At 35.3% G+C, this 23163-nt stretch overlaps 1 protein-coding gene across 1 annotated transcript in view; it reads right to left on the reverse strand.

Annotated features, from left to right (window-relative positions):
- Positions 1–3857: 3857 nt before the first annotated feature.
- Positions 3858–23163, reverse strand: part of CPT1A (carnitine palmitoyltransferase 1A (liver)) — a 27898-nt gene continuing 8592 nt past the window's right edge. The window contains exons 8-18 of the mRNA XM_009996433.1: positions 22625–22712; positions 18923–19118; positions 18278–18466; positions 17081–17186; positions 15175–15291; positions 14131–14295; positions 12700–12834; positions 8552–8704; positions 7523–7627; positions 5481–5573; positions 3858–4159 (exon numbers count right to left, since the gene is read on the reverse strand). Coding sequence (XP_009994735.1) covers positions 4073–4159; positions 5481–5573; positions 7523–7627; positions 8552–8704; positions 12700–12834; positions 14131–14295; positions 15175–15291; positions 17081–17186; positions 18278–18466; positions 18923–19118; positions 22625–22712 — 1434 coding nt within the window. The 3' untranslated portion in view covers positions 3858–4072. The remainder of the gene's footprint in view (positions 4160–5480; positions 5574–7522; positions 7628–8551; positions 8705–12699; positions 12835–14130; positions 14296–15174; positions 15292–17080; positions 17187–18277; positions 18467–18922; positions 19119–22624; positions 22713–23163) is intronic.

Raw genomic sequence — 23163 nt, forward strand, 5'->3', positions numbered from 1 at the left:
TTCTTACACTTTTGGCTACAAACTTGTACCCTTCCAGCCCCAGGCAGCAGCCATGAAAGTTGGGGAAAAACACAACAAAGCAAAGAAACCCCATGCTTTTTCCTCCTATTTAATCTAACAGCTACTTTTTTTATTCTCCTCAATAGGAGTTAATCTATCTCAGCCGTATCTGATTAATACTGTGCATCATATACAACTACAGCAGTATTTTCTGAGCACAATATGCATCTTTTATTTCTCACCATTAAAACAGGCTGAGGGAAGAAGGGAAAAAAGCCCAAAAATTAAATCAGTTTTTTCTGTGCCCACAAAGTTTCCATACAGCATTTTTGTTTAGACTAAAACCAAATATTTACAACTTCAGTATCCATTCTTGGTGGGAGATGTTTGAAATACAACGAGGAACTACCAATAGCTACAAGATGAAGTGTGAAATTGAAATAACTGTGTTCTTTCATGTAAGAAAGGTTTTGTTGTGTTGTGTTTTGTTTTGGCTTTTTGTTTGTCATGTTTTGTTTTTTTTAAAATAGCAATTAAAAAACCAGCATGTGAACCTTTAAAGTGTTTACTCTTTAATCTTTCAGAGTAGTTCCCAGTTTTAAAGCAATTTCAAAGCAGTTTTCAAGTAATGGGAATCTTCAGATGAAACAACATTTAAAAAATGTTAGCTTTCGGTGCCTGAACTAGTTATCTACTGCCTTACAACTGACATTCTATGGATTATTCACTGTAAAGATCAAACTAGTGCTGTCCACTAGTTTGCAGACACACTGTTTCACAGAAATATTCCAGAAATTACTTGTATTTCATAAACAGCTCATCTAAAATAAGATCTACACTATTTCTTCTTTCTGCTGAGCCTGAAAAAGAAAAATTGTTCATTGACAGTCCCTATTAACTTAGCAACACACATATAGATCACAGCAAAAATAAACTGAATAGTCTGCTATTTAATAGCAATGATTTCACATGTTCACAAACAGCAGCAAGGGAGCTGTGTAGAAGATAAAGATATTAAACTTTGTAATAAGTAGTGGTAATTGTGATTTTTTTTTTTTTTTTTTGAAGTAACAGAAGCAAGTAGAAAACAGAAAGTGTTAGATGTAAGTAATCAACCATAGATACAGAGTAATTGAAAAGAAAATCAAACAACTAGTTTAAATTAATATATTTTAGACAAGGAAACAACTGGTACAAAGGCTGAATTGGAACCATGATTTTCGAGGTGAGGCACACCCTTCCTTAGTACCTCAAAAACCCAAACCTTAAAGGAATATTTAGTTTGGAATGGTTTAAATACCGGAGAATGGTAGTCTCTAGATTGACTTAATTCTTTCCTAATTTCTGGAAGGAAATAGCTGAAATAATAAATTTGGAAAATGCACATTTGAGGTATTCCAGCAATTTGACACTGCTATTTAATAAGCAAGTTAATTTATTATTATCCAACCTGATTTTTACCACCTACTCAATTCTAACTTGGAGGTCTTAAATCACTAACAAGAATAAGTAATACAAGGTTTTAGTAACAAATTAGTATCTTCTCTGGAATAAAAATTTTTGCACTGTTGAGGAAGGTTCATTCAAATCAGGTAATTTCAGTTACATTCCTATGGCTTTTCAGCAAAAAAAAGCAAGCAGTTTTATTGTATGTACACAATATCGAATATCAATATTTTAAATATTAATAGCCTATATTCACTGTGGATTTCCAAGATTTACATCCAAAAAGCTTGCTTTTTTTTTTACATGCTGTTGACATTTTAAAGAAAGCTAAATAAAACTGTATCTGTTAAGGAATTATGATCTTTCCTGAATTAAAAAGATACATGTAACACCACTAAACATTTCTAACATTTGCAATGAAAAACAGCTTTCTGTGCCAATTATACTTTCTAAGAATGTAAGATTTCACTGATAACTGCACTAACTACAACAAGACTTTAAACATTTAGTACCTGAGAGTCAAATCTAATTTTTTTTTTTTTCTGAAAGAAAATTCTACAAGTTTCTATATCCTAATGTTACTTTAAGCACATATTGCTCAGTGGTCAACAACAACAAAAATAACCCCAAACAAACAGTGCATTAGTTCTGCAGTCCAAAATAACAGATCACTATAAATTTGTTGCAGTAGTTTGATAAATGCCAGACCTACCAGCCACAGTAAGGACTTATTTCAAAGTATCCTTTCCCACCAAGTGTACCTAATTAAATAATGAATGTCTTTGGCCAATTCCTCTGAGTTCCTACATTTATGTAATCATGCATTAGTTTAAGTATGCATCTGAGATCCTTGAGGTTTCCCACCTCAAACATACATATACAGGTGTTTTCATAGCTAGGATCAGAATAAAAAATAACAAAACCAACAAAATCCAAACAACAACAACAAAACCCCCACAAAACACAAAAAAAGATGAAGAGGCATAGAAAGCTAGAAATACTGGCCAGAAAGCATTCAAAGTTTAATGAAAAGTTTTATATCAACCCCAAAGGCCTTTAAAAATCAGCATCATTCTGAAGCAGCATTCACCGTATTACTAAAAACATTTAATTAAAGAAAAAAAAAAAGTTGTCCTAACAGCTACATTTTACTGGATTGCAGGATGTAAAAAGTAAGCACATCTATAAAGTCTGTGGCAGAGAAGCACTGCACACAAAGATACTCCCATTTTGTAGTGGCTATTTTATTTCTGCACTTGGAAAAATTATGCTCCTTCTTGAGTGAAATAGCTTTCCCCTCCCTCCTAGTATCCTTCAGAAACTGTGCTTGACCAAGAGCATCTCCCAGGAGGGTCTTGAGAAGGCCAGGACTTCACCATTCTGCAGCTGTTTTCCAGTTTTAGTAGTCTGCCCTTCTCATTCAGATAGCTGGCAATGTAGTAGTGGTCCTTCCAGGCTGAAAGCAGGCAAACTGCTATTGACCACTCTCTAAATTCAACAGTCTGCATTTAATTAAAATTATTTTCCCTGCAACCCAGAAACTTATCTCAAACGACCACCAAATAATACATAAGTATTGGTAGCTCTGAAACAGTTACTCCTGCATTTCATTGGGACAGATCTTTGCCATTTAGACCGGTGCATTCATTAGAGTTTTAAACTTAACTGCACCATACAGCAACACACTCAGAATCTCCATATACTGCAGAAACCTAACTTACAATTTGAAAACTAGATCTGCATTACTACTACTTCACCTTCTTCCCCACTAAGACAATGTAAAATCAACTCCCAGCATACACTTTTTCCTGGGTTTAGGATCTTTCTTTTCCTAAGGCAGTAGCATGAACAAGCATATAGGTCTCTTTATCTATACAGAACAAAATCAACAATGTGGCAGATGTCCTTTTAAGTAAAAAATTTAAAAAAGTGATACCTTCTAATTAGGTGACATTTAATTACCTAATGTAGCTCTACTCAATGTTTTTTTTTTCCAAAACTCCCAAAATTTCTGTCTCGGTATGTTACAGGTTAGCAGGGATCTTTTTTTGTATGTTTTACAGAGATTACTTTTAAGTCACCCCTCCCCCCACCAAAAAAACCCCCAACAACACAAAACAACCCAAAACAACCGAAAAAAAAACCAAAAAAAAAAAACCAATGGTAAACAGCCACAAGCTTTGTCATTCATTGACATAAAGCAGCAGATACATTGAAGAATATTCTGCTATTAATACAGAGGAAGTAAAACTTTTTATAGTATTTAAGATTGTGTGTTTTATCCCTTTGATTCTGGAATACAAGTAGACTAATTTTAAGTTAAAAAAAAAGTAAGTGTATACAAATTAAGAGAAAACTGTAAGAGTTAGAATATACATCACAATGCAATTATACTATACTTCATGCCTAGGAACATACAAGATTTCAAAAGTCATTATTTGTGGAAATAACCTCTTCCAAACTACTGAAAAAAATGAAATGTTCAATGCACTACTAAGGTTTTCATAGGTGATCAGATGTTTACTCAGTTTCTTCACCACCTGCCGTTTAACAAATCTTGCTCATTCACTGTTCAGAAGAGTTCTCATCCCAACAATGGGAGATGGCTTGGCATCGATAAGGCAAATCACTTGGTACAGTTTTTACTAAGGTTAAATAAACCCATGATGTCAACCATTGCTTTTTGGATGTTTTTTCCAAAACGATGAGAATCCTTTAAAAGCAAACACAAAACAAAAGCAAAGACTTGTACTGTCAATCAACAGTTATATTCTAGGCAAAAGAAGGAACATTTTAAAATTTTGTAATTTTGGAGCTTACAGAGTTAGGGCATGTATTTTACCATAAAATGGGAAATTTAAACCACAAAATTTTTAATGTTATATAAAGTAACCCAAGTTTATGCTACTACTGACTAATGAGTTCTTAATTTTGCATTTACTTTCCTATAGACAGAACTCAAGTTATCTATTTCTTTCTGAAATCAGATGCAGTGATTTACTGTAAAACAGGTGGGTTTCAGTATTTTTTTAATTCAAGATTTTGCAAAAACTAATTTTTCAGAAAACAAAAAAATGTTCAGGAAGTATATGACTAATGAAGCACTACTGTACGACCAGAAGTACTGAAAGAGCAGAAAAACATTTTGTATTTGAGTTCATGTCAGTATTCTGAATCTTTTGCCATTAAAACATTACATAAAGCATTGAAAATGAAAATCACAATTATCTAAGTATAAACAAACTATGAACTTGTTCTAGTTAAGTGTCAGATGAATGCTACAAGGAGCAAATTAAGATTGCAAATATAAATTATGCGCTACATTACAGGACCTACTACAAAGATCCTACTAATACCAAGGCCACACACAGGAAAAACTAGTTCAGCTATGTAATCCTGAACAAACTCATAATGTCTATTCAAGTCATAAAAATCTGAAGGGAACGGGCAAATTGAAAAGCACTCAAAGCAGGCCTCTGCAACAGCAGGGTATTGAATAGATGACATCTACTACATTATAACTGGATGTTATTCTAATTTTTTTTTTATTATGTTTCTCAAGTACAGATTACAATTTATAGGACAGTTTTTTTCAGTATTATTTAAACTAAGATGATTTAAAGAATAGGGTGCATACATTTTACTCTCTCTTTACAACTGCAGCCAGATACAAATCAAAGCAAAACCTCAGTAACTAAAAATACACCCATCTTACTGTTTGTGGGACAGATACGAGTAATTTTACATGAGTTCCAGAGAACTACATGCATACAAAGAGGACCCTGGGCACATATCTTCTTTACACTTGAAAGCATAAGTGAAATAGAATTGACTTCCTTGATTCATAAAGCTATTAAATGTATAGAAAGGGAGATTAAAAAAATCCCACCAAAATGCCAGATGTTGAAAAAGAAAAAACACATTATAACTGTATGTTGCAAGTCCTACTACATTTTTTTTAGACAATGAGTAGAAGATTTATAAGCAGATATCAGAACAGGTTTATTAAACCACAGGAAAAGACTGACCCTTACCGTCTCAGAACAAGAAACTTTGCTGGAAACATGGAAATGGATGGAATTTTCATCCAAGATAATGTAAGAAACACCATAACCATCATCAGCCACCTAGAAGAAGGAAGAAGAGAAAAACAAGTTCTATTTTTTATTTTTTTCCTTCCAATCCTAAATTCTCTTATACATAATTACACAATTCTTACTGTTTTTAAAATAAGTTGCAGTTTTTCCTCAAGCAAAAATTAAGCTTCCATATTCAATGCATAATTTCTGAAGATTGATTCCACTTAAGGAAACAATTTAGGCTCCTCTGAATTGCACAGAATTAACATTTCTGAATATATGTAATATTTCCCAGTTTAAGTATTTTGAAATAAATACTTGCTCTAAGACTGCTCCTAAGCAGCTATACAGCTTCAGTGTTTAAGTAATAAGGAACAAAATAGTTCAGTTGTATACCTAAACATCCTGTTTCAGGGGATCCCTCTGCAGATATATACTCCTTTTTTATATTTTGTATTTGGTTACAAGAACTGTAGTATGAAAATTTGCCCAAAGTTAAAGACATCCAACTTTACAGCAAAGATAGGAGTCTCAACACCCATATCACAACAGCAGCTCTGGAATGATTTAAACATTAGCACCATTAACTGTTTGATGCTGTATTTAAAGTACGCCTAGTAAACACAGACTATCCTGCTACCACCCTCCTTCCCCTCTTTCCTAACTGAAAGGATCACAGCCTTTGAGCTCTTTGCTGCCACTGCTGCTAAGCAGACTGACAGACTTCTCTTTATTAGTGCTACAGGGCCACACTCTACAAAACACTTCAAAAAGAATACCCCTCCAAAACCACCCACACACAGAAAGCCTGATGTACTAAATCTCTGAGCTACTTCAGGAAACCGAAGCACAGTTTTTATAAGGATACAACAAAGTATGAAGGGAAATGTATGCAGGGTTCTTTGGAAAGGCAGACAACTGAAGGAAGGAAATGAAAGGAAAAAGTAGTAAGAAGGAAGCAGTTAAAGTATCATTAGCAAAAACAAAAGGAAAAAATGTTAGAAATTGATACAGTCAAAACCATATTTTATTGACAGACCACAGCTTTTTAGAGATTCTGTCTTTCTCATCTGCCAATTTCTCATGAATGAGCAGCATTGCAATAGCTAGGTTTCCTTGATAATGCAAATTAAATTCATTCCAACTTCAAGAGCTACTGATCAGAAACAAGAGCAATTTTTTTTCTTTAAAAAAAAAAGCACAAAAAACATCTTCCAGCTTGAGAAAGCAGCAAAAATACACTGTACTTGTCATCCTAATCTGTGTGGCAAAGAGCAGTACTGTGATCCCTCTCATTGTTCTTTCAACAGAAATGCTTTTTGAAAACAGAATAACCTAGTTCATAGCCCCATACAGATCTTGTAAACATTTATGATTATGAAGTTGTTAATGTTCAAATCCCAGTAAAATACTGCAAGTCAGAAGCTTGTAAAAATCTCTAACAGTATTCTAGTTACTTGAAAGTCTACAGAAATTGTAGAATGTGGTTTTATTCTTGACTTGGCTGGTATTCAAACTTAGGAGGGAATGCAGAACAATGCAAGTAGCTTAATTTGCAGCAAAGCATGAACATATTTTTTAATGAATCAGGAAACATAAGGAATAAGTCAAGCACTTTTACAAATCTCATCCTTACAATCTAGTTTAACTAATAAGGCATTTTTCATTGTAATAATTGCCCAATAGTTTCTATACATCTGGCTTTGGTAATGTGATAAAAGCACCCACTTTGTCAGATCTCTCTACCATAGAGACCTGTAGCACATTTTGTAACTACGTATTTCCTTAAGAATAATGCATTCTTGTAATTTGATATGACAAAAAGGTGATTAAAATTTTTCTGAGCACATAATGGGAAAGCATTAAACACATGCACTTAAAAGCATGTGTTGCACTTTTGATCTGCAACATTAAGGAATTACAGATCTGAAATGTTTAGACTAGCATATTCAAAATAAAACTTTTTTTAAAGGTGTACTTGTATTTAGCAAACATACCGGTCCAAATCCTCCACCACAGGATAACATCTCAGGGTTCTTCTTTAAGTCAATATGTTGCTGTGGTGTCTGACTTGTTGACAGCCTCCAAGGCTCTGACAACACCTTTTTTAGATATAAAAGACGCAAACAAGTATAACACACAGTTTAAGAACATGCAACTTTCTTAGAAACTAGTTAAGTTAGAAGTTAGTTAAGTTAGAAAGGACTCTATAAAGCAATACGAAGAATTTCTCCAGTTCTCATTTCAAGGGAAAGAACAATTAAGAAGTTTAAAAAAACAGCTAGATTTGTGATACACAAACCATTAACATAAGCTTGTGCTGTCAGATCCTCAAAAAGATTAAAAGTTCTTCCAAAAAAAATGCTATTTCAAACCAGATAAATCTGGTCTATAACCTGGTAAATTCTGCACAAGAGGTCTTGTTAGCAAGAGATCATTCACAGCAATATTCAAATCCTGGTAAGACACTATATCAAGTGTCATAAGGATTTAACATCAAGTTAGAAGCTTATAAAATCTCTAACATACACATAAAGTCTGTGGAAGCTGTAGAAAATTGTTTTATTCTTGACTTAACCACTACTCACATTTAGGAGGGCAAGCAGACAAATGTGAGTAGCTTAATTTGGAGGCAATCGAGAACAAATTTTTTATTAATCAGAAAACAGGAACAAGTGCAACCTTAAAATCTAGTTTGCCATGGTAATAAACAGTGACGTTAATATTGTGCATCAAACAAACAAAAGCAAACAAAAAAATTGCAACATGCAGCTCCTTTAACTAACAGTAACTTAAAAGAAAGTGATTTTGTCACAGTTCCAAAAGAACACTGAAAGAAAATACACAGCCTCTGTTGTGCTGACTTAAAAATATGCAAAAAACACAAGGAACCTTTTTTTTTTAAAATACTGATCTTGTGATCCTTAATACCACATATACTACAAAGCTCACAGAAATAATTACTATAGGTCTATTAATAATCAGTATTATTTACTGTAATTAATAGTTAACATTAAGTCACTTACTTCCTTAAGAAAAGGAGAATCTACAGCAAGATACTTGGACACGACATAAAGGCAGAACAGGTGGCGATCAATGCCAGCACCAGTCATAGCGAGACGATACAAGTGCTGGTGTTTGGCAGCAGCAAGCCGGAAGAACTTCAGCTTATTTTCATTCTAACAATGGAAGAAAAAGATGAAAAAAACACCATCATTTAAGAGAACCAGGTTGAGGACAGATGTGCAGAAAATAAGTTACAGCAACAGCTCTCAAACCTAGTGCACTTAAGGATCAAGTACAAGAAAAATGCAGGCAACCAACACCAAATATTAGTATTCTCTGGCTTTTCAATCTCATGTATTCAACTTCAAGTATTAGCAAGTGTCTATTATTAACTGCTGCAAACAGTACATAAAATAACAAATTTGTTTTCCTTAAGTGTGGTCTAACCCCAGAATCACACGTTATTACAACTCAAGTTTACTACATTATTATGTATTTAGTTTCTAAAAACACTGATCTTAAAAAGTTATAGGACAGTACATCTCAACATGATTTAAGAAAAGCTGGACCTGCAACAGCCATTTTAAGAAGACAAACTGACAACACTTAAGGTATTGCTGTCCATGAATCCTAATAATTTTTTAAAAGCCTTCTTTTAAGACCTCAAGAGCAGGCAATTCCAAAGTGCCAGAAGTCAAGCAAGTGGAGCAGAAGATCTGATTGGCTGAGTAGGGAAAAGAAAGGGTACAGACAGTGGAAGCAAGGACAAGTGACACAGGACGACAACAGAGATGCTGTCTGCCACCGTAGAGAGAAAATTTTTGCAGCCAAAGCTTGACTAGAGTTCAAGATGTCCAGTACTGTGAAGGGTAACAAATAGGGTTACTCATAAATAGGGAAATAGACAAAGCAGAGATGCTTAATGTCTTCTTCATATCAGTCTTTAACACCAATTATGAGCCCTCGGATCCCCAGAGCCCTGTGTTGGAAGACTGTGACTGGGGGGGATGATAAACTCCCAGTCAACTCTGAACTTGTTCAAGACTTGCTGTTCCACCAGAGGCCTTACAGGGAGATTTGGATAGACTACAGAGCTCAGCAATCACCAACTGTATGAAATTTAACAAGAGCAAATGCCAGATTCTCCATCTGGGATAGGGTAATGCTGGTGATGCACACAAACTGGGGCACGAGAGGCTGGAGAGCAGCCTCACAGAAAGAAAGTCAGGCCTTTGGGTCAGTGATAAATTGAATGAGTCAACAGTGTTTCCTGGCAGCCAAAAGGGGCCAACTATGTCCTGGGGTGCACCAAGCACATCACAACTAGCTGGTCATAGGAGCTGACTGTCCCATTCTATACTGCACTGATGCAGCCCCTCTTCAAGTACTACGTGCAGTTTTGGGCACCTCTATGTAAGAAGGACATAAAACTATTACTGTCTGTCCAGAGGAAGGCAATGCAGATGGTAAAAGGTCTTGAGGGCAAGACTTATGAGGAGTGGCTGAGATCACCTGGTTTATTCAGCTTAGAGAAGATAAGGCTGACGGGTGACCTCACCACAGTCTACAGCTTCTTAAACAGGGGCAAGAGAATGGGAGGTGCTGATCTCCTCTCTCTGGTGACCAGAGACAGGGAATGAGGAAACGGAATGAAGCTGCATCAGTGGAAGGTCAGATCGAAAATTAGGAATAGGTTCTTCACTGAGAGAGTGGTCAGTCACTGGAACAGGCTCCCCAGGGGTATGATCAGGGAACCAAGCCTGTTTGAGTTCAAGGAGTGTCTGGATGATACTCTTAACCATATGGCTTAGTTTTAGGTAGTCTTGTGAGGAGCAAAGAGTTGGTCTCAATGATCCTTATGGGTCCATTCCAATTTGAGATATTCTATGAACACTGTATGAATGTTGTAAAGGCTGAAAGCAAGTGTCTGTTAAAAACACTCAGAAAGCCATTCAGTTAAGATTTTATAATGTGGAATGCAAAACACTGAGTATATGGCAACCTCTCACTTCTTATCTCCAGCATAACTGCATTTTACACCACTTATTTGGGACACAGTGAGCAGTCTGTTTGCCTCCAGTGTGAAAACTTGTAGTCATACTAAGCATGTCTACCACTGGGATTCAGAAGTAAATTGTATAGTCCACAGAGGATACAAGTGCTCAGGAAAAATTCTTAGGAAAAATCCAGAGAATAGTAAAAGCAAGAGGTAAAAGTAGACAACTCTTTTCAAAATAATATGTAAATGCATGTCATATAACCTTCGTAACACAAAACCTAAAAATTGCTCTCTGAAGTCAGAGTTGCTCTGCTCTGTGGCTAATCATTCCAGATGAAGGGCAGTAATGAATCTACAAGTCTGAAAAATAATTTTGTTTGTAGTAACCATTAAAAAAAAAATAAATCAGAAACAAAAATGTGAAGTTAGCAGAATTAAGTCAGAGGTGTATATATATGTACACACACATATGATCTTGCCATGTATAGGGCCATGTATAGCTTTATTCCTTTAACAAAAATGTCGATGCTGACTGCAGAGATGTAATAGTCCTAATATTAGAGTTAACTACGTCAAAATTACTTTCTATACACAGGATAGTTGTACAGTAGCTGTGCCATTGTTACATATGACATGTTGACCTGGCTGGATTTCCAAATTTGCACTCTTTTGATCACAGCTCCCAGGCACAGCATATTGAGAAATCCAGCAGGACTTTATGTATATAGAATTTCCAGAGTGAGGTGGGAGAAAAAGCTTTCTCTCTTTCCTTGTATATTTATATTCTTGCAGTAACGTTTATTCATAGAATCATGGGGCTATAAAGAACCTCAACTGTTCATCTGCTTAGACTTCTCTGCCCTAAGATCTAATCAGCTAAAACTCCTTCCTGAAGGACCATTCTGTAACTTACTTAGAAAAATTTTCCAAGTGAAAAAACAACCTCCCCAAATAATCTGTTTCACTCTTATTATTTCCCTCCTTACTCATTATCCTTATTAGCAGAAAATGTTTCCCTAATGTGTTTTTTTCTGAAATTTAAGTCCACTAGTTCTTGGGACAGAGAACAGAGCAGTTCCATCATCCCTGCATCAGCCTTTTTATCCTCTTGAGCACAACCTGGTTCCCTAACTCTTCCACAGTGTTCTCTCTTCTTTAGGCCAGAATAATTAATTTCAAACTCTCCTTTCAGATCCTCTTCAGCGGTTTCTAATAATCTTTCTTGCTCTCCTTTATACTCTCCAATCCATCCATACCTCAGATGCTGTGTTCAAAACTGTACACACCATCCCAGCTAATCCTGTACTAGAAAAAATGTTCAGACACAAAAGACTACTAAAAATAAATGGCAAGACTAACTAAAGCAAGGGGTCCATTTTTCCCAATGGCATAGCACTGAATGTGCTATGTCAGCATTCAATTACTGATTATTATAGTCCTAGATCTTTTTAATTAGACCATACAGCTGTTACATAGGCCTGAGTAAAACACCTTGAGTACACTCCTAATCAACAAAATTCGCTTTTTCAGGTCAAATTTTTATTGACTCTGAAGAACTGGAAATCCCCTTCAGCTTAGCAAAGCCTGAAAATAGAATAATTTATTTAATCAAATGCATCTTACGAAAACTGACTAGCAGTGAATTAAAGGACAGACCTCAAGATGATAGTCCTCCACATTTCCATTTTGACAGCAAATATGCCAGTAATGGACTGGCATTATCTGAAGTTTTCCCCTAGACCATATCTCCTTTGCTAATCAGAACATCACAAGAAAGAATTAAAAGCTCACTGAAATCAACATATAAAAGCAACTATTAATTTCCTGTGAATAATACTTACTTCCCTGTCAGAAAGGAAAGCCTAACTGTTATGAGATTACTTGTTTTACAAATCTATCTTTGAATTTTACAAGTAAAAAATTTCACAAGTTTTCTGGAGTTCAGGAACTGTGAGAAATGGCACATTTGGCTAAGATACTGCCACTCTTTTTTGGTATAGCCTTGAATTTCTGCCATAGTGCCAGAAAATGTGGACCTGTTATCTTAGCTGCACTTCCTTTCCAAAAAACAAAAGCATCACTCTAAAGTGATTTGGGAATTTAGATGAATATGGAGTGATAACTCATGTACCTTACTGTTTATATAAAACAACAACATCATGTACTTACATTTTCAGTTGGGTCTTCCATGGCTTGAACAAAATTACATGATTCAACAGTACACGAACGAACAGTTTCTGTCCTGCCTTCTCTGAACAAGCGCGTCATGGATGCTTCATATGTTAAGGAAAATTTTCCCATATCCTTGAAAAGGGAAAAACAAGAACTTAAAGTTTTAGTTAGACTTAGTCCTTCTTTCTTAACAAACAGTTAAAGGTAACACAGGGTATGAAACACTCCACAGTTTAAACTCAACATTAAGTTTTTAGTAGCCCAGCATCAGCAGCCTTAAATAAACATAATAAAGGCAAAAATAAGATTAGCAGCAGAATATGATAACTCTAATAGAACAACTAAACTAGCAAGGACTACCCTCTGCATTTTTTAAGTTGATAACAGAAGCTGATTTAAAGGCTATCAAAAACCTATTTGAAATTAACAGAGCTGTGCTAAGTAATCAAGACCATTGTAACATCCTTAAAGGTATTTTCAATTAAAAATTTAATAGCATGGAAAAGCATGCCAAAGTGGGGATTATAAAAAAATGTGAGAACTGAAAATAGTCTGCAAAATCCAGGAAGTGTGGCTGTGTTTCCTGTAGATGTGCAGAATCTACAGATTACAAGTTGCCAAATGATAGAAGTTTTATCTAACACGTTAGCAGCTCTACCTCTCAAAAATGTGTATCAGAACAGACCATGAAAGTCCAGTTTTTGATTAAGAGGATGGGTGTTCAAAATAAAAGGGGTGGATGGGTAATCAATTATTTGCCATGTAGCTACCCTAAGCAAGGATAAAAACTACTGTAAATGGTGACAGCAGTCAGGAAATCTGGATGCTTTGAAAAGCCATTTGAAATTACTTTTTAAAAGAAATGAATTTAAAAAGTAGAACAGTATCTCACAGTGACAACTAGAAAGCAAAATGAAAAACATGCATGTTGCTACAGTGGTGTTTTCTGAAAGCATATTATAGAAGAGGTGAACTAAGGTAGATACTGACAAAGTGGTGAACTAATGAAGATAACACAGGCAGACATTTCTGCTAATCTTCTTAGGGAGTGTCCATGACCACTGAGCTAAGGGTGACTCAAAACTAAAATACAAGTTTAACATTGTTCAGATTATAATGCTTTTTAGATAGTAAACATGTCTACTTGAAGTTTTGTATCTACTTCTTTGAGGTCCAAAATGTCTAGGGACAGAACAAATAAGCAGAAGAGAATAACTTCTGTAAGTGTCAATATACCAACCTTCGGACAATTAATTTCCAGCTTGTAATCAGCTTAGGGTTTGTACCAATTTCCATTGAATGTCTTTAATAACCTTGCACAAGCAGTACAAGATTACTCTAAAGTACTTCACATAGTCACGTTTTGATAACAAATATGCTATACCAAATTTAATGAGATTCTATAAGGCAGAAACAGTCCTTTCTTACCCGATAGTGAGCAAGCTGCAGGGCAAGTTGCACAAATGCATCAGGGCTCGTTTTTGCTTTCTTTATTAGTCCTTTCCCAAAAACATCAAAAAAAAATGAATGGAAGTCCACATCATTTGCCAGAGCTATGGCAGTGCTCAGAGACCTCTCAATCATTTCTTGGCACTAAAACAAACAAACAAACAAATGCATATCTACATATGTGCATAGACATGTAGTCGATGGCATTTGAGAACACTGTTGAAAAAAAGCAAGTATTTTAAATTAAAAAAAAAATTTAAAAATGCTGCCTTTATGCATACCAGAAACATCATTATCTAAATCATCTCTCTTTGGAGGGAGAGGGGAATTAATGTTTGCCAGAAATTAAAATTCAAAAAGCTAATAAATAACTTTTAAGTCAATACACATCTGGAGTCAAAAAATTACCCTTCAAAAACCCACCAGCATTAAGACTGTTCAGATTAGTAGAATATAAAAGAATGACCCACAGAGTTTGAAAGGCAATAGTTAGTGACTTCCAATCAGCCATACATGCTTAATAAACATAACACCAAACATTAACTTTTAATTCAAAATTAAAATCCAAATAGGGGATTGTAGCTTGCCTTTAACTCAGGCATATACGGACTTTCAAACACACAGAAAAGACAGCTAATCTCAAGGAACTATTACAGAATAGCATTTGTTGTGACAACAGCAATGGAACTTCAGCAACTTAAACTTCATTTTAATACAGTTATATTTAAAATAGGTGGCCACTTAATTTATGACATATTGCCAACTAAGAAAGTTTCTAGTAAAAAGTTGGCGTTTCATCACCAGAATTTTTAAAGAGTGATGTTAAAAAGCCCAATTATCTTTTTAATTAAGCTGAGTAATGCCCACACATGAAACGCACATCTTGCAGGACTCAAAGGAATTTAAAATTAATTTATAAGGTTATCAGTAAGTAATAAATGATAAATAATGATAATAAATGGTAAATAAATGATTTGGCTGCAAGGGAAGAGGACTTCAAACTACTAGCTGTTCTGTACTTACTTCTTCTGGAATTTCCCACTGTAGTTTGGTGGGAATAGGAATACTTTGATTGGTCTCTCCTTTGCAATGACCATCTTCTGAATAGCCCAGTTCAAGATATTCAGTTGCCATTACATTCTGCAAAGAACAAAACTTCTTCAGAATTGGATTACATTACACATTACTGTGAAATTAGGATTTCACTGTGAAATCAGTATAACTCATTCTCAGTACATAGTGAATATAATAAACAATCCAATTCCAAATAATGAAAACAGCTGCAAGTGAAGCTCTGTTTCACTTCTTATTTGAAGACATTTTTACTTGTATTCTGAGAAGAATTCTAGAAATGTACAAGCACCTCTTCAATTACACTGGTGCATTATGTTAGATGCTACTGAATCGTATAAAAAGGTTTCCATTACAAATCCACTTCAAACTTCCTAGTAATAAAGAAAATCTGTCTTAGGGTCTTAGATGTCACAATCTTTGTCCAATTTAGATTCTAGAGACTTTCTAGAAGTTTTTATCTGTCAGAACTCATTAATCAAGAAACGATTTATTTCAGAGTAATTGCATATCCCTGCAAGAACTTAAATTTTTAAGGCTTGTATCCCACTCAAATCTGCTTTTCCATACATGCAGCTAGAGCTCTTGGGTGGCTAAGTTTCTAATATGAACAATACAATTTGAACAACAGACAAAAAAGGCTCTGTTTTAAGATTTCAAACAACATCCTCAATATAAAAAAAAAACCCAAAACAACAAACAGAAAAAAACCAAACCAAAACACAAACCACCAGAATTATCAATAGATTTGAATCTGCTCAATATGGAAAGAAAAACCTTGAGAAAAATCTATTTCATGTTCAACACAGATAGTTCTAACACCTTCTTTTAATTTCATTTTCTCACTTAGTGGTCAGAACATGCCCACTATGAAATAAAGCGTAATCCATTCTATTTAAAACATAGACAATCTACAAAGAGCTAACAACAGAAGGAAACAAAATCTTACTTGGTTTATTTTAGTCATCCTAATTCTTAGCAGAAAATGAACAGAAACACGAACTAAAGCATATATAACATCATTCATTAAAAGAAAACAAAGTAACTCTCTTCCACTGAGCTAGTCTAAAATGCACTGTTGAGTCAATCTCCTATCAGTCTGGCCTTCTTTCTTGCCTGGTTAGAGAATGAAATGAGGTTTTTCTGTTCCCTACACACATGAAAACATTCATATAACAAAATTAGGAAATTACTTGGGGCACCAAGTAACCAGTGAGACCCACTTGAACAAATACATAATTACAAATCACAATTAGCTAATGTTATCAAATAGTTTTGAATGGTTCACTCATTTAACTTTTGTGCATTTATTTATGCGTTTGAGCTTCAAGAAGAAAAAGGAAAAAGCAAATAGGATTTCAAGCAATAAACTAAGCTCCTAATGAACAAATTTGACAAAAAGCACATTAATTTAAACGGTAGCTCATCAAACAAATGCTTATACAAAAAGTTGAACTCTCTACCATTAATTTCTTTAAATTTTTAAAATAAGTGTGGGATTTTAATAGCACAAGAAGGCTTAACTGCTTCAGGAGCATGCATATACACAAATTACAATGCCATAACAAAAAGGGACAACAATCTATTGATTGAGAACATTACAAGCAAGTGAGATATGAAGATGTATCACCTTTCTATGAAGACATCTATGCTCATTAAAACACAATAAAAACCTTTAAATCAAAGGACAGCAACCTTTTCTTTTTAAGCAAGGGTTGTTTGTTTTGCTGTAGACACAGGCCCATAATCACTCATCAGCAACATGAACACAAGGGATTGAAAACTGCTGATCTTCAGGACCATCTCAAGGACCATATCACATTATTTTCTGCATTAACCTTTTGTACTGAACACTTACCTCCCACAGGTGTCCGAGAATAGGAGCATCTGCCCAAGAATGCTCTGCATTCAGACCCATTCTGCCATTTTTGAATACTATAAGAGTGAATGTTTTATCAAACCACCTAAAAAAACAGACATATCTTTATGATTTTTGTATAATTCAATAGCAGTTTTATACTCAAAATAGCATTTTTATACTTCAACTCTCTGAAAAATTCACATTCAAACTTCTTGGTGTCTTCGTGGGGTTTTGGGGGAGGGGGCTGTTTTGGGGTTTTTGTGGGGGTTTTTTGGTTTGTTTTTGTTCCAGGTTTTTTTTGGTGTTGTTTGTTTGTTTGTTTTTTTAAATAATAATTTATTTAAACAAATACGCACACATTTGAACGTGTAATGTCCCACACCCAGGTCAGGGCAATCTCCACTATCAATAAACTTGGGGATGAATGGGTTGACCAGACAGGCAGAGAAGGACTTGGCATACTGGTGGATGAAAAATTGGATGTGAGCTGTCTATATGTGCTTGCAGCTCAGAAATCCAGTAATATTCTGGGCTCCACAAGCAGCAGTGCGGCTGGTAGGCTGAGAAAAGGCAATTCTCATTCTCTAGTCTACTCTTACGAGACCCCATCTGGAATACAGCACACGGTTCTGAGGTCTCCAGTACAAGAAAGACATGGACCTATTAAAGGAAGTCCAGGGGAAGGCCATAAAAATGGTCAGAGGGCTGGAACACCTCTCCCATGGAGCAAGGCTGAGAGCTAGGTTGATCACTCTGGAGAAGAGAAGGCTCTAGGATACCTTCTTGAGGTCTTTCAGTATATGATGAGGACTTGAGAAAAACTGAGAAAGACTTTTTACCATGGTTCATAGTGATACGACAAGGGACAATGATTATCAACTGAAAGAGGGTAGATTTACTCACAAGGGTTTTTTTACAACAAGGCCAGAGAGACACTCGAACAGGTTGCCCAGAGAAATTGTGGATGTCTCATCACTGGAAGTGTTCAAAGTCAGGCTCAAAATCCTATCCAACCTGATGTAATGAAAAAGTTTTTTCTGCCCATGGGAAGGGTAGACTATACGACCTTTAAAGGTGCCTTCCAATACAAAGCATTCAGTGATTCTACGAAATTTATCAGCTTGTAGGTCACTAACTCATATGAATTAGAAAATTCTATAAAACAGAAGGTGTTTTCCTGAGTCAATACTGTACCTGTCATAACATCTGCCATGCATTAAGGATTTTGCATATGCATCAAGTGACCTCACTGGATCTTCTTTCCTGTACCCTTGCACGCTGTCATCCAATGTCACAAAAAATGCTGCTTTTTCAACAGCATCTAAGGACTGTTTGTTCTTTCCACGGCTAAAATAAGCCTGTCGAGCTTTAGCCCATGGTACTCTGCAAAAAGGATTTGTTTTATAGTCAGATTACATGAATTTGCCAATGTTTTACCACCTTTGTTTTGTACATGCTAGTCACGAATATGGAGTTAGCTACTGAATTCTTAATTTTCCATGAAAAATATATTCTTACCAAAATCTAAATTTTTAAAATATTCTTTAAAACGCCAGTGAACCTGAGCCAATTTAAAACTCGAGTAATTCAATATGTTTAATACCGTAAAGCTTCCAGTTACCACTCCTGTGATAACCAAACTTCTCCAGCTAAGGGTTGCCACTGCAAAAATTAATTTTTACTCCTTGTAGTTACAAATGACTGAAGAGCTGTTACATGTTAGTAATGTATAAAATCAAGATTTCATCAACTGGCTATTTTAAAACTCCAATATTAAATTATTATGTTACACAACTATTTCTAAATACTAGAAATATTTTTAAAATAGTAGCACCATACCTATCTCCTGCAGTAAGAGCTGCTAGTTTCTCTTCACCAGCCTGAGGCTCTGAATCATCATCAAGAATTCTTTGCATCTGTTGTTCTATTTCTCGGGGTTTCAACAGTCTACCATCATGGTACAGCCATACTTTGAAGTAACGGCCCTTATGATACACAACAATGTGTTTGCTGTCGTTCACATGCTGGAGAGTATCTAGAATTGCAATCACTTACATGAAAACAAAGCTCAAAGTCTCAAAACATTAATGCACTAAAAAAACATCAAATGCCTACTGCATGCACTACTAGCCACAGATAATTTATTTTAAGTAATAAATAGTGTGGAATAAACCACGACCCCATGTTATTTCAGCATAAAGATTCCTGCAAATACCCAGATTTGATAATCATTTGTATATATAATTTGGTAAGTTTTCACACTGGAAGCCAATATTAAGCAACTAAATCTCTGCTTCTGAAAAGTTGAGTACCAGCAGTGTAGTTTCATTGAGCAGTAAGCAAAAGAACATGCCACATGAGTCTGAGTAAAGGTACTTTTCAATCATGTGCATTTGACTGCTAGACAAGTGGTGGTACAATCTGTGGAGAGTCTTAAGAGAGCCCAAATTTAGTACCATAAGCTTTTGTTCACATTTAAACTGATAGATGCAGAGGGAATATTACTAATATTCCATGTTATGGAAGTCAGCAAAGCAGAAACCTAGGCCGCATTTTTTTCCCCTCACTTTACTGTTTATACGGGTTAATTGGGATAAGCCTGAACTCACTAACAAAGACATATCAAAACACAGAATACGGTTTCTGTAGCAGCCAGGAAAAGCCCTCAATTGATGAAAAATGTCAATTCAATTCCTTCAGTCCCCCAAAGAATGGCTATATTCTTAAGAATCTGAAATGACTACAATTAATTTCACAACAGATGTTGAACCCTGGCAATTACTTCTGAGACACTTTACTCACAGGCCTAGATACATACAGATTTATGAACCTGGAGTACAGATGTCTTGTAACACAGAAGTATCTTGTCAGTCCAAAAAGTCACTTATGTACACATGAAGATGCATGTAACATGCTGCATGGGCTTCCTATTAAAACAATGGGAATGGAAAGGCATAAAAGCTGTTCCCTGCTTAAAAGTGGTTTGCTCCAACTGTTTCTTAAAAGACAAAGACTAAACAAGTGCTCAAGTGGTAGGATACAATGTTCATTAAGATTTTACCACCATTTAACATCAAGACATGCCATAGAAATTTTTTTTATTTTAAATATGCTGCTCTTTTAGGAACTGTAACACACAAACTTAAAATATCTTCGTAATTCACTTATCCACATACAGAATGACAAAAGTTGTTTTATTTTAGAAAAAGAAAAACCATGAAAAACTGCAAAATAAAATAAGAAATGTGAAATGCTTAGGAGGAAAATAAAGTAAATTTATGATGCTGACTTCAAGTTGAAGACTATGCAGGAGAAACTGAGGAGAACCATTAAAATATACAGGATGTATTTTAATCAGCTAGAATGGGCCACTTGTACAACTGTTCACTTCAGATTAAGAGAAACCTAAATCCAAAACTAAATGCAAAGAGTTCATACATTTTACTTTAGTGGGGTCAGAGAAATGGCAAGGGTAGCACTTTCAGTACTTTAGTATTCTAAAAAATAATAGCTCATGCACTATAGTTACCTAATAGAGATTTTAAAACTTGATAGCCTACCTAGACTAGCTCATGATCGGTAAGCAATCATACCAGGGGTATGTTTTTATCCATTAGAAGGGATGAAAGCAGATACAGAAAGCTAAGGCATAGTTGGGAAAGAATTCCTCAACCTACCAAAGGCCATTGGCAGAAGCAAAAGAAAAATTTTTATCTGACACATGCACCTTCTGATTTATCCACTAGCCAGTGCCACTTTCTACCCTTATTGAGCTTCATCCCGTACAGCAAGTATCAGACCTCCAGCAGTGAAGAGTGGTTACATTGCTGTGCCTGTTTAGAAAATCTGATTTTTTTATTCTGTAGTTGAGTGGTACTAACGTGCTCAAAGGCAGCTTGAAACGTAAGAGTGAGTTACAGATCTCAAAGAAAGTTTAAAAATACATCCTATCTTCAAGTGATAGCCCATAAGGAAGTGAATTCCCAATGGAGGTGACTAACCAATCACCCCTTGCATTCCAAATTCCTAGTGACTGACCTCTGCATTAATCATGATAACTCTGCCAAATGATGTATTTCATCCCAATATTACCACAATGATGCAGTGTTGGATAAACATGTGAACACAGTTCTAAAGGCACTTCAGCATATAACCAGATTAGAGAAACCTAGATACAGCTTTTGTAGAAAGCACAATAACAAAAGTCTGCACTCAAATCTCCTATGAAATTAGTCCTTTGCTTCTCAAAGAACAACAAAATGGATAGCAATGTCATCTTTCACATATTGACTAGAAATATTAGCATTTCTAGATGCAATCTGTCTCCTTTTACAGAAAAAAATCCACAAAACCAACAACAATAAAAAACCTACTTTAACAGTAAGAGAATAAAAACCAGCTTAAGCCTGGAAAATTTAGAATAAGCTGATAGAGATCTTTAAAGACTACCTTGGGGAGAAACCCATGATGAACCTTTAGGGAAACATTACCTTTAGAAAAATAACACCTTACGCAGAAAAATCAGCCTTAAGACCTTGGATGATGTATTTACCACAAAATGGTCAACTGCTTTTTACATTCCTCTCTTGAGTGCTGCTGACAATGTGAAAACTTACATTATGTCTATAGGCAGCATTAATGAACAAATGCAATGACAGCATATGTACACCTATAGTGAGAATGTGTGTATGAACTGCCACAGATACAATTTATTTTTACTGAGCCAACATGATTTCCTGTTATCATATAAACATATCCTTAAGTCTGCCATAATAAGGAGCAGCTGCAGGAACAGACAGATAAAAATGACTCTGCTCTAAGTATGCTTAGGTATGCTCCTCTATTCAACATCAAAAAGTGAAAACTTAAGTTACTCAGAGTAGGATAATCAGATGACTGTTGGAATTGAGGCAGGAATTTAAAAAACACAGTATATATTTTCTTCATATGTTACAGAAAAAGTTTTGGACTCAGTCTTTATTACAGGTGATTTCACTTAACTGATGTCTTTCTGTGCATGCAAAAGATCAAGGTAACAGTGGCACTGAAAAAATTGTTGACAGAGCTAAGACTGGACCTGCCTCTAAGCCAGGTAAACAACTAGTGTTCATATGGAGAACATGCTGAAATGTTGCTGTGAATTGTAAGCGAAAAAGGGAAAGTCAAGCAAGCAAAAAATTTTCAATTGGTTGAGATAAGAGAACATCACTTTTACAAAGATAAAAGCACAGACAAAAGATCTTGAATGAGTAGAATGGAGAAAAATAAAGTTTATTTATAAATTAAAACTCAAACAACAGTTTCCTGATGTTATATTTTCAATTTAAGACAAAAGATGTTGAAGAACTTTTAAAATCACTCTAAATGGAAAATCATCTATCAATCTATACCAATTACTTTCAGAGTATTGGAACACAGTAATTGTGTGTCCTTGTGTCTGTTAGATCCTTATCTACAAAACCAGGACTTTAGCAGAAAATACTTCCCCAAACTGAATTCTATTAAGTTGCTTATTTTCCTTGGCTGGCCCTGCTTACCTACCTGATTCCTCTCCTGGGATTCGAGAGGTATTAAACATCCGTTCCCACTGAGCTGAGCAGAGCGGAACAGTAGAACCCATCAGAAGAATCTGTGCCACAAATGTACATTAAATTGCAATTTTGCATATACAATTAGCAAATTAAAAAGCAAATTAAAAAGCAAAACCAGGATCTGGTAAAAAAAACCTTAATGTTTTACAGCCTGTCTAATACATCAGCTCTGGGTTTTCCCCCCGTCCATCCCATTTGTTGTCTTTCCTCAAACTACATGTGGAAGATTCCACTGACGTTCTAGTAGCTAGTACTAGTACTAGCTAGTACTTTTCTTTCCTTCTGACTTCAGGAAGGATGACTGCATCTGAAATCCAAAGTGCTCTCAACAGCTGGTCTGCATGCAAAACTTGCACACACAGCATGCATTACCCCTGACTTTATTCTTTTTAGAACTACTTCTGGTTCAGTAGGAAGTTTAGTTCACATCCTCAAATTGTAGTTACATACTACTAATCACATGCCTGCCATGACTTTTCAAAACCACTT

Source organism: Chaetura pelagica, unplaced genomic scaffold (assembly GCF_000747805.2).
Source record: "Chaetura pelagica isolate M959 unplaced genomic scaffold, ChaPel_1.0 scaffold74, whole genome shotgun sequence".
Taxonomy (NCBI): Eukaryota; Metazoa; Chordata; class Aves; order Apodiformes; family Apodidae; genus Chaetura; species Chaetura pelagica.